This window comes from Onychomys torridus, chromosome 7 (genome assembly GCF_903995425.1).
Source record: "Onychomys torridus chromosome 7, mOncTor1.1, whole genome shotgun sequence".
NCBI classification, from domain to species: Eukaryota; Metazoa; Chordata; class Mammalia; order Rodentia; family Cricetidae; genus Onychomys; species Onychomys torridus.
This window is the reverse complement of record NC_050449.1, coordinates 99302579-99314557: the sequence shown is the minus strand read 5'-3', so window position 1 is coordinate 99314557 and position 11979 is coordinate 99302579. Positions and strand designations below refer to the sequence as shown.

Below are 11979 nucleotides of genomic sequence, written 5' to 3'. Positions count from 1 at the left end.
TAGCCCGAAAAATAACACTTCTTGTTAAAAAAGAAAGAAAGGAAGAAAAACCAAGAAGAGCGTGAATACTCTGTGCTCCAGGGAGCTTGGGTTTTCCTGACAGAAGCAGTAAACTCAGATCTGTGGGTATGTGTTTAAAACAGTCACATGGCTGGGCCGTCAGCGCAATGGATGTCCTGGGGCAGAGACAAAGCCCCACTGGCCCCCACGCCACAAGTCTGAAAGTTGAGGCCCATGCTCACTTCAGCAGCCCATGTCTGGAAAGCTGAAGCTACTCCGGCATGTGCTACCACAGGCGGCCTTGCTGTGGGCCCTGCCCGGGACAACACGGGAGCTCAGCCTGGTTCTCTGGACACAGGTGACATCTGTGGGTTCTTCAGGCCAGGGGAGCAGCAGGCTAGGCCTTCCCCCCCCCCACATCAGGCCCTGTGGAAGGCTGGGAGACCCTGGTGCTGCGCCCATCAGTTCATCAGGCCTCACGTGGACTCGAGTGTGTTGATTGGGAACAGGTTGCGGTTGGTGGGTGTGGAGAAGTAGAGCTGTTCACTGGGTGCATGGTTGTCGCACGGGCTGTTGAGCCCCAGCGTCCGCTCAAAGTCCAGCAGCTGACCCATGAAGTTGAAGTTGGGCGAGATGTTAGACTTTTTCCTTTTAACGAAGTCATAGGCATCGTTGAGGGACAGGTTCATCTTTTGCATCAGGTAGGCTACAGTAACTGTCACCGAACGGCTGATGCCTGCTAGGCAGTGCACCAAGACACCACACTTCTTGGAGCGGGCTTCATCTGAAACATAGGAACCAGGGTCAGAGTAGAGCCATCTCCAAGAAACCTCCCCAACGGGTGGGCAGATGGGTCACAGCGGAAGAGCGGAGGTACAGAGGGCAGTGGCTGGCCAGCACGGGCTGATGTTTGAAGGGCCCAGCACAAATGGGGTGGTAGAAGGCAACACCATGCTACGGTTGAGCCCTGGACCGCCTCTGTGCCTCAGGGTCCTCCTCTATGCAGCCTGGCTTTATTTATTCTCAGTGCTTTCGTGGGGGACCCGAGCCAAGGGAGAGCTTCACCAAGCACGATTCCTGTCACCACTGGGGTCACTACTAGCCCCACCATGGCCACAAGTGGTAAAAGGGTGTGACCCACATCCTCCTGATGGCACCACGGCCAGTAAACCCATTATGTCAATGTGAGAACAGATGTAGAAACCAAGTGACAAGGCCACACACACAGAGGGTCCTTCTACTTAGCACCCACTACCACGGGGACTCCCAGCACATCCTAGAATGTGGGCTTGGGCATCAGTGGCAAGAAGTAGGTAGCCGGGCCCAGCGTGGCCATGTACTCTACCCAATCAGTCCCCGACATCTGAACTCTAGCTCCTGAAGATCCAGGGACGAGACGACACCTCCTACCATAGCTAGTCCCCTTTCTTCCTCCCCGACCCTTCCCGTTTCCTTTAGGGCCACTACAGACACCTCTGTCTGGCAATAGTAGGAACTCCACAAACACTGACGGAGCCACTGACCAGTGGTACTGGGACCTTCTCCCCTAGACCCCACGGCAGCAGCTTCTTTCTGTACCAGTGCTGCTAGGGACACGAACAAGAGACAGTCCCAGGATCCTTACGTAGGCAATTGATGCTCCCTATAAGATACACTTGTTCACCCATAATTCTTTGCCTCCGGCCTGGCAAGTCTCTCCTCATCGTCTCTGTTCATCTGAGGGGCCTACTCCTGAGCAGACAGTAGGACTGATGGGCTGGCCACTGGCTTTGGTACTGGGGGCAGGATTGGCAGGAGAGGTGACGATAGGGCTCTGTAAAGGGTCAAGCGGTCTGACTTTGAAATTTGGGGAAGGGGTGAAAGGGAAAGCCCCCAGAATGCCACAGCACGGTCACTCCCAGATGGCCCACACTGAAACTTTTCCTCAAGTTTTCAGAGCGTGGCTTAATCCTGTCTCACTGGGTCCTCACAGGAGGCTGGGGCCCCGAGATTCCTTCCCTTGTCAAATAAGGGGAACCTTCCCTTCCACCTCTGTATCCTGTTCTGTTTCCTCGTTCCTCACCAGACATGGAGGAGAGCTTTCAAGAATTAAACCACCCACAAGCCAGGTTTAGTCCTGAGCAAACTGGGGTCCCCCTCTCTGCACCCTCCATCTTTGTGGGAACCCAAACACTGAGGTAGCACCGCCAGAGTGCTTGGCTCTGTCCCCTAGGGCAGGGCTGGAAGCTCTGGGCAGCCCCTCCCCCAGGCCTCAGCTTCCTTCCTTCCTCGCAGCCTGGGCACCTAGTTTTGGTTCCCAGTAAGCGGATGAGGCGGGGAAGCCTTCCACTTCCTGTTGTTAAAGTTAGCCCAGCCCAGCTGACACCAAACGCCCTCAGCTGGACACAGTGGCCATCAATCTGGAAAACACTGCCCAGGTCCTCTGCCACTGGAGGCTGGGCAGAAACAGAAGCCCCAAGCTCAAAGGGCACAGGGTTTATGTTTATCCGGAGCCTGAGTCCTTTCCTGGCTGCCTGGTTAAGACTCGAGGCCAGAAGAGATGACCTCCAAGCCAGCTGGCCAAGGAGGAAGCAGGAGGGAGAGCCTGAGTCAGCTGAGGTCGGGGATGGAGGCCTTCCTCAAGCTGCTTCCACCTTCTTCTATGTAGGCAGCTAAGAGCATCTGGGTCCCATATGGGGCACTTGGGGGCATCCAAAGCTACCTGTTTGGGGTCAGTCTGGCTCCAGGGCTACCTTCTAGCCCTTTCAGATCCACAATAAAGCCCAAAGAGGCATCGTGACAGCCCCATTCTGGAGAGACACATGTGCCGAGGCGTGATGCAGAGCACGTGAGACCCGTGGGGGTCTGTAAGCTGTGATGTTTCAGCTTGCTGCGCTTGAAACTACAGCAAAGCCAGAAAAACACAGGTCGGACTTGAGAGAGTGCCCAGGAGGGGATGAGAGCTGGGGGAGTCCAGGATTCAGGGGACTGCTCAGGTCCTAACAGGTAGAGGGGCCTGAGGGACTCAGTGAGTCACAGCAAGCATGGGTACACCCACGGGCACACGCTGGCACATGCAGAACACACACAGGTCTTGACAGGCCCAGCGGTACCCAGTTGGGCAGGGGCGACACCCAGCGTCCCTCACACACCTTGCCTCGCCCACCCACCCACTCTGCCCAGTGCACAACGACACTTACCAATGAAGCTGATGGCCTCAGGGAAGAACTGAGAGAGGTTTTGGCTCCAGTGGTCAGAGATGGGGATCTGCTTGTAGGTGAACTCGCCACCATGCTCAAAGGCATTGGGCAAGTTGGGTGTAACATTGAGGATATATTTGATGCCGTACTTGCCAAGTATATCCAGGTTGGTAGAGTCCTTGGCACAGCCGAGGTAGAGGTAGGGCAGGATCTGGACTGGGAAGGCTGGCTGGCTGGATGGCACAGGGCTGCCATCCGACTCAGTGGCACTGCTGGGCAGCTCTCGGTCTGACTCGCCGTCCGAGCAGTCAGAACTGATGCGCAGGCCCCCCAGGCCCAGCACAGAGGTGGGTGGTGAGCCGCTCGGAGAGGATGAGCTGTCCACGTTAGTCTCGCAATGCTCTGAGTACTCCGTCTGGAACTTGTTGAAACCACCTGTGGCCAGGGCAAGATGGGGAAGGGGAGGTCTGGTGAGTCCCAAAGGGCCATTAATGGCCAGGATTCCCCATGTCAAAGGCCACAGCATGTCCACATCAAGGGACAATGTGACCATGCCAAACACATTGCACATGCACCCACTCAATGTGGTCTTGCCATCAAAACTAATACCACGTCACAGATAAGGAAACTGAGGCCTAAGATCTGAGCCATTTCCTATAACCCCAGGGATACTGACCATACCACTCGATAAAGAGCAGCTGAGGACGGGCCACATCTACCTAACACACCTGAGTGCTCAGGAGTAGCTAATGGATAAAGAAAAGCCAACCATCCATCTCAGGCTAGCACCTGTAGGTCAGCAAACCCTATTCCAAAATGAGAGAAGAGCCAGAACACATATGGGCCAGTCAGAGGCAGAGCGCCTAGGCAACCACACTTGTAGAGGATGGTGTGAAGACACTGTTGGTCCTTTCCCCCAGCAAGAGGGGAAATGGGTAGTAGTGATCCACTTTTCTCTGAAGCCCTTCCTCAACACAAGCACCCCCCATGTGACCCAGAGAAGGGCCATGGGGGCTATACAAGGACATGAAAGACAAGCAGCACCATGCAGCTAGGCATGGCCCTGCGGCACCCGAGGGTGCCGCAGGACTCCCCTCCCCTCCCCTCCCCGCCTGTCTGCTGCCAGCAAGAGGCCATTTTGGAATGTTAATTGGAAACACCGGCTGCAGCCACTAGCCCCCCTGCCGGCCTCCCACTTCTATAAGCTCGGGGGGCAAGGGACTGAGGACACCCCCCCCTCCAACACACACACCTGGGCCACTGCCCACATCCTGCCCAAGTGCCTCCAAGAAGCCGCAATCCTGGTCGGTAGGGGCCATACTAGGATCCCAGGGAAACCAACATAATCGGCCCCCAAGCACAGGAGGCTGGATGGTACTGTGAAAGGTGTCTTCCCGATCCTAGCCTTCCAATGACACGAATTCCAGGCTAGCCTGTGGGCCCTGCTCCTTTCTGGGTTCCAGCAGTGATCTCTCCCCTCCTTGGAGAAGCTCAGTGGGAGCCTGTGCGCTGTCGCCTCCCCATCAACAGGGGGAAAAAATTAAAAGGAAGGGGAAAAGTTTGTTTCGGCCACCAAATGGTGCTGAGAAAGAAGACACAGATTGGGTACCCTGTGCCTGGCTAAACCCACGCCTTGAGGGATGGCTCCCAGAAGAAGGGCGGATTCGGGCCAGGGGCGACGTGGCGCCCGGCCTGGCCAAGCGTGTGGAAAGGAAACAGGCTGCAGCGAGGGCGCCAGGGAGCAGCGGCACAACCCCAACGCCGTCTGGGGTCTAGGTTCTGCTCTTACCTTGGAGGTAGTAGGCCTGGCAGCCGTCGTCCCGCAGCTTCTGCAGGAGCAGGCCGAGAACCGAGGCGGGAGCGCCGGGCTCGGGCTGCCACTCAGCCGTGGCCTCGTCATAGAGCAGCACGGTGGCTGCCTTGCAGCGCGTGGCGAAGCGCTCCTTGTCAGCATGGTTGGGAATGATGGAGCGGATGGGCAGATTGCCCTTGCGCAGGCGGCGCAGCATGAGACCCGGGATGGCCAGGTTGATGGCCGTCTCGATGTGCGAGGACTCGAAGAGCTCGTGCGGCCGGCAATCCAGCAGCAGAAGGGACGCGCCACCGCGCGCCTCCAGCTCCTCCTGCAGCCACTCGGCGCTCTTGCAGGGCATGGCCCCCGCTCCCGTCGTCGCTCCCGCCCCGATGCCCGCGCCGGACCCAGATCCCGCACCGGGCTCCGACCCCGCCCGGGTGCCCCCAGCCGCCGCGGCCCCCGAAGCCGACATGTGCGCCCGCACTGGGGGCCCGCGGAGCTGGTTTTTCATGGGGAGCCCGGGGCCGGGGCCGGGGGCCGGGCAACCCAGCCCAGGGACGGCGCCCCGGCCGCGCTGGCCCCAGCCGCGTCTCCGGGCGCCCGCCTCCCGCCGAGCCGCGCGCCCGCCGCCCCGGCCTCCCAGCCTCCGGCCTCAGTCCCGCCCGGCCGGCCCTCCGCGCGTGCCGCGGCCTGACAGCCCCAATTAAACCGCGGCTCCGGCGGCCGCGCGCCCGGGCGTCCTCCGGGAGGCGGGGCCGCGAGGCCGGCGCCTGGGCTTAAAGGCACCGCGCCTCCGCAGCCCCTCCCCCGCAAGCTGCGCGGGAGCGCCCTCGGCCGGCTCCTGCGGTCCTGCCTAGCCGGGACCTGGCTACGACCTGCCCGGGGGGCCCAAGCCCAGGTGCCCCGGGCAAGGTGCCCTCGTGGATCCCCTCAGGCTGAGCGCCCAGACCTGTGCCCTGCAGGAAGGCTGCACGGGGACCCCACCCAACATTTACAGAAGCAGAGTTTCTCCAGGATTGGGGCGTGGGGGGCGGCCACCCAGAGCCAACCTTCCCTCCTCTGATCTGTTATCCTCATTCATCCAATGACCGCGTTCATTCAACAAATGGAAACTGAATTCCTACTACGTGTCGTGCTCTGTGTTGGGCGGTCTCAGTTTTAGAAAGCCGCATCGGCCCCCTGATGGCCATAGGTTCCAGACCTGAGTTGGGAGGGTCTTACCCCAGCAAGTCTGCTGAGGGAGTCATCACCTAGGTGACTCGGGGGGGTAGGATGGTTCAAGGACCACTGTCACCCACCGCAGGCACAGCTGAAAAAAATTCTGAAAGGACCCAGGGATGGTGAGGGTACGCGAGCGCTTTAAGAAAGCTTTTACGAGTGCGGCGGTGACTAGCGCGGAGTGAAGCGCCACGTGACTTTCCCACTGGGGCGGGTGGGAGGGAGAAAGCGCTCCATAATCAGCTTTCCTTCACCTACCTCCCTCTCCGTGCACCAATCAACTTTTGCGGTGGGCGGGCACGCGCGCGGCAGCTAGTCAATCACCGCCGAAAGAGGGGGTGGGGAAAGGAGGCGGGGCCCGCAGCCGGTTCCACCCAGCTGGAAGTGGGCGGGGTCTCGCTGAGCTAGGGATATAAGCGCTCAGGAGGGCGGGGCTGAGGAGGTAAATGCATCTGCAGGTAGGGCAGGAACAAAGCGGCCGCGCTCCGGTGGCGCGCGTGCGCAGGCCCTACCGTGCGTTCTTTACCAAACTGAGGTTGTCTTTCCTGAGAAAGAGCTGTTTCCCCTAAGTCGCAGGTGCATTATCCTGACAGGCAGCGTGGCCCAACTTGAAGCTTAACCCCTCACTCTGATGGCCAGTCGGGCTGTAGTTAGAGTCCCCAGCTCCCACTTAGAGGGTCTGCTCCCCGACACCTGACAGCCCTGGGAGCTCTCTTCTACTCTCTCAGAAAGGTCACAGCGGGGGCAGTCAGAAGGTCTTGTAAGCGGGGAGTTGTAGATGTCAAGGAGAATCGATCCTTTGGGGAGTACTGTTCTGGGGTGGCAGGACACTGCTTGTAGACAGCTAGAGCCCCACCGTCAGGACCCTGTCTGTCCTGCCACTTGCTCACGTGTCATATGACCTGAGAATGTTTCTCCCTTCTTGGCCTCAGTTCTGCCAACATGAGCGCCAATTTGGGCAGGCTATGGTGGCGTCCGCATGCCTTTAATCTCAGTACTTGGGAGACAGAGGCAGGTGGATCTCTGAGTTCCAGGCCAGCCTGGTCTACAGAGTGAGTTCCAGGACAGCCAGAGCTACATAGAGAAACCCTGTCTCAAAAACAAAAACAAAAAACAAAACAAAACGAGAGAGCCGGGCGGTGGTGGCGCAAGCCTGTAATCCCAGCACTTGGGAGGCAGAGGCAGGTGGATCTCTGTGAGTTCGAGGCCAGCCTGGTCCACAGAGCTAGTTCAGGACAGGCTCCAAAGCTACAGAGAAACCTTGTCTCGAAAAAAACAAAAACAAAAACAAACAAACAAAAAAACGAGAGAGGAAGGGAGGGAGGGAGCAAGGGAGGGAAAGAGGAAAGGAGAGCACACACACTAATTCAGACAATACTCAAACTGTCTACCCATCCATCATCCTTCCAGGAAGAGAACAACTCAGGCTGTACTCCTGGGGCCAGTCTGGGCGCTGGTTGTTGGAGATGGATGCAGCAGCAGTCCCCCAGGGGAGAATGAATGTGGACTGTGACTCATTCATAGCAGACCTGGGGGCTGGGCCCCTGGAGCCGGAAGCAACTGTCCCTCCTCCAGCCCCAGCAGCCTAGGTGCTTGTCCCTCTGTGCTACCAGGGTTAAACGCTCATCTCTGTTCTCCCTAGACCCTCAGCAGCCTAGAGTCCCTTTTCTTTCAATTTTTTGTTTGTTGGTTTTTCAAGACAGGATTTCTCTGTTTAGCCCTGGCCAGCCTGGAACTAACTGTGTAGACAGGTCAGCCTCGAACTCACAGAGTTATTTGCCTGCCTCTGGCTCCTGAGTGCTAGGATTAAAGGCCACCACCACCTGGCTCTAATTAAAAAAAAAAAAAAAAATTGTTGACATGTTCTGTTGGCTTGTACATTAAAGTATCACTTGTGTGGGTGCCTGGTGCCTACAGAGGCCAGAAGTGGGCACAGGATCCCCTGGGACTAGAGTTACAGATGGGTTCAAGCCACACAAACCCAGAGACTTTTTTCTTTAGGAGGAAGCTTAGGCTTGGGACCTCTCCTCGGGTGAGTTTGTGATTTACTAACATGCTGTCACTGAGACATCCCCAGTGGGGCCAGCTAGAGTCACATTAGCAAGAGTCTGCTGCTGTCCCCTGGTCAGGCCAGATCCCACTGTGTGCAGGCATGCTCGCTTCCGAAGGCCTGGGAATGGGAGGTGGAGAATCAGTGGTTCGGCCCAGTGATGGCTCAGTTAAAAGTGACAGCTTTGGGGTGTTCCTGTAGCCCACTGCTTGGTCCCTCTCCTCTCTGGAGTCCCTCAAAGGGACATATGCCTTCAGGATGGTGGGAATTGGAAATGCTCCTGGATGGGGGTGGGGATGGGGGTGCACTCAGTAGGGATGGAAAAAGAAGCAGTTTGGGTGAGGGAGACCATGTGGGGAGAGGATGACCGTGGGAACAAAGGGATGAAGGAGAAGAAGCCTGTGAGAGGTGGGCAGGGTCAGGGCATCACCCAGGTTGGAGGAAAGTCCCAAAGCCTTGGTTCTGAGTGAACACTCAGGACCTGGGAGTCTCATAGATGCTGGGAGAAGGGCCTTGAAAGAGATGTTCTGTTTATTTTGCTGGGAACCTGGTGCCCCCTCCCTTTGGACAGTTCTTGCATCTCACAGAAGTGCCTACCTTACCAGGGTGACCCTGAGGGAAAGGCAGACCAGAGGACGGCTTCCTTCACAGGTCTGCACCCCTGAGGTAAGCAGACCCCAGAAGGGTGTATGCAGGTGGGTTTACCTTAGCTCTGTGAAGGCAGAGTGAGCCTCTTCCCACTTCCAGGCCTTTGCACCACTGTTGTGTGACAAAACTTCCTGAGGAGATGGCAACACACACACACACACACACACACACACACACACACACACACACACACACACACATCTACTTACTGCAGATAGAGAGCCCAGGACAGACCAAGGTACGTATACCACCAAAGTCCAATTTGGTGAACCATGAGTTTTATTGGGGTTACTTAAAGGAGCAGAAATAACTCAAAGACAGCTGCATCACCAACAGCACCCCCCCCCCCAGCACTAGTGACAGCTCACAAAGCTGAGAACATGGAGCACCCTGCACAGCCTGCAGGCAGATCCACAGGCTGGCGAGTGTCCTTTTCAAGTGACTCTGATCTAAACCTTTTCCAGGCAGCTCAGCTGGCTTCTGCTTCTTTCTGGCAGCTGGTCTGTTCTCAGAGTCTTCTTTGCAACTTGTCTCTGCTCTTCAGTGAGGACGGCTCAGCCTTTATTGCTTACTCTGACAGGGAGGGGCCTAGTGAATCTGGTCGGTGTCAGGGACTTCCTGAAGCTATTTTGAGTTGTTTACCTTCCTGCTTAAGGAGCTTCCCTGCAGGATGGAATATTTCAATCTCAGAGGAAACTGTTGCACAACCATCCCCTGCAAAGGTCTGGACAGTTCTTGCCCCTAGCCATTGCCTTCTTTCTGATCTCAGCTCAGATGTCACTTTCCAGGAGCCTCCTTTGATCCTGCAGTCTGATTAGCTGCAGCAAGCTTCCAGGATCCTTGTTCCCATCAGGTCTGCAGCCGTCACAGTTACCGGACAGTCCACCTACAGACTTCCTCAGTTTGGATGCCCAGGGATATGTATGGTCATCTGCTTCCTCTGTCCCTGTCTCACCCCTAATTTCCTGGAACTCACAAGGCATGTTTGAAGCTGCCTTCTCTGTCTGTGCACGTCCAACCCAGAATGACGGAGGACAAGCCTGGCCATGACGCGTTGAGGGGGCATTTCCTGCCTTTCGCTGCTTTCTGGCAGGAGGACGGATGTGAAGTGGTGTGCCCCTTCTCCGTGTGTGGCTTGGTGACCCCAAACATGGATTATTTCTTCTTCTTCTTCTTCTTCTTCTTCTTCTTCTTCTTCTTCTTCTTCTTCTTCTTCTTCTTCTTCTTCTTCTTCTTCTTCTTCTTCTTCTTCTTTTTGTATATGGAGCTGAGGATCGAACCCAGGGCCTTGCGCTTGCTAGGTAAGCACTCTACCACTGAGCTAAATCCCCAACCGATGGATTTCTTCAAGATGGACAATCATGTTGAGTAGCATGTCCTGTAGGTAAGGGTCACTTACTTGTCCTCAGCCCAAACGAGCTAGCACACATTTAGGGTGAGCACCTATTTATGTATTTTTTTCTCCTTTCTGTAGCCCCTCCAACTTTTTTCTTGTTTGTTTTTTTGTTTTGTTTTGCTTTTGAGACAAGACTGCTCTTTCGTATGGGTTGTAGCCCAGGCTGGCTTCAAATTACAACCCTCATTTCTGCCTCCTGAATGCTGGGACTACAGGTGCATCCTACAATTCCAGCTAAGAGGGTGGCTTCCTAGCAGATCTACCTCCCATTCCCTATTAGAAATGAGTAGGGCGAGAAGCAAGATGATGAGTGTGGTTCCTGGGCTCTGTAACTCTCTTTCCATCCTTCCTCCCTGGGCCATCCTGCCTGCAGCCGACAAAAAGCCTCGCAATAAGTCGCACACGCTGTGCTGCCGCTGTGGCTCTAAGGCCTGCCACCTTCAGAAGTCGACCTGTGGCAAGTGTGGCTACCTGGCCAAGCGCAAGAGAAAGTATAACTGGAGTGCCAAGGCTAAGAGACGAAACACTACCGGGACCGGGCAGATGAGGCACCTGAAAATTGTCTGTGGAAGATTCAGACATGGATTCCGAGAAGGGACAACACCCAAACCCAAGAGGGCAGCTGTTGCAGCATCCAGTTCATCTTGAGGAATTTCAGTCAGTCATAAAATAAATGTTCTGGTTTCAAAAGAAAAAAGAAAAAAAAAGGAGTAGGGCTGCGCCGTGAGGAACACTGCAGTCAATGACTCCTGCTGCTGTTGGCTCAGCCAGCCTGTGCCCAGTGAAGCTCCCCCAGGCCACCATTGGAGACTCATACTCACTCTGCTTACCCTTGCCCCTTGGAACAGCTTGCTCAGCCCTTGGTGGGTCCTTCACCTGAGTAGATGTCCAGACAAGTAGGTGAGCAGTAATCTGTGAAAGACTAGTCCTGAACAGAACTCTTGCTATACATGCTTATATGTTTGCATCTACACACACATACACATTCCAGAACATACAACATAGGCCCGGAGACATGCATACATCTCCCTAGGATCCATACATGTTCACAGGCACCTAAGTGCATGTGCACACATTGTTGGATGCATGCACATACTCAGCCCCTGGCTGGCACTCGCTGCTCCTGTAAGGTGGGACAGACGGGCTAGCCAGAGGAGCTGTTCCATCAAACCAATGGGAACCACACTCCTTCCCCAACCCAGACTCACTGTCTCCTATTGGTTGGTTCTAGGGTCTCAGTGGTGTGAAGTTCTTGAAGGATGAGGATTCCACTCTCGGCTCACCCCTTGCCCTCCTCTTGGCCCCAAATGACAGTCCTAGGGCACAGGGTGGCTGGGAGCCACATCTGCCCAGATGTGTGGGCTGAGCAGGTGAGAATGCAGAGCCTTGGGGAACAAATAACCAGAGCAAGAGATAGGACCATGTCCAGGTCAGTCAAAGCATGAAACATGACAGGACAGAAGCAAGGGCCTGGGAAGGAATACCTGTGGGAATCTGGCCAAGGCTGCCCAAAGAAGGCAGAGGAGAAGGAGAGAAAAGAGCCAGGTCCTAGGCCAGCCTCCCGCCCATCCTCTCAAACACTTCTTTTTGTTTGTTCGTTTTTCAAGATAGGATTCTTTGTGTAGCCTTGGCTGGAACTAGCTCTGTTCATAGAGATACAGAGATCTACCTGCCTCTGCCTCTGCCTCTCTGC

General features: G+C 55.9%; 1 protein-coding gene across 1 annotated transcript; it reads right to left on the bottom strand.

Annotated features, from left to right (window-relative positions):
* Positions 1–5751, bottom strand: Dusp7 (dual specificity phosphatase 7). Its single transcript, XM_036193313.1, has 3 exons — positions 4969–5751; positions 3180–3614; positions 1–784 (listed from the first exon to the last, which is right to left on the bottom strand). The coding sequence occupies exons 1-3, from the start codon at positions 5483–5485 to the stop codon at positions 477–479; spliced, it is 1260 nt and encodes a 419-aa protein (XP_036049206.1). The 5' UTR covers positions 5486–5751; the 3' UTR covers positions 1–476.
* Between the last annotated feature and the right edge of the window lie 6228 nt (positions 5752–11979).

What these genes read in the sequence shown, in the direction of transcription:
- Dusp7 (XM_036193313.1), bottom strand. Translation starts at nt 5,485, where the DNA reads ATGAAAAACCAGCTCCGCGGGCCCCCAGTGCGGGCGCACATGTCGGCT. An exon ending in CCAGGCCTACTACCTCCAAG is followed by an intron (nt 3,615 to 4,968) that starts GTAAGAGCAGAA and finishes CCCTGGCCACAG; the next exon opens with GTGGTTTCAACAAGTTCCAG. An exon ending in TGAGGCCATCAGCTTCATTG is followed by an intron (nt 785 to 3,179) that starts GTAAGTGTCGTT and finishes CCTATGTTTCAG; the next exon opens with ATGAAGCCCGCTCCAAGAAG.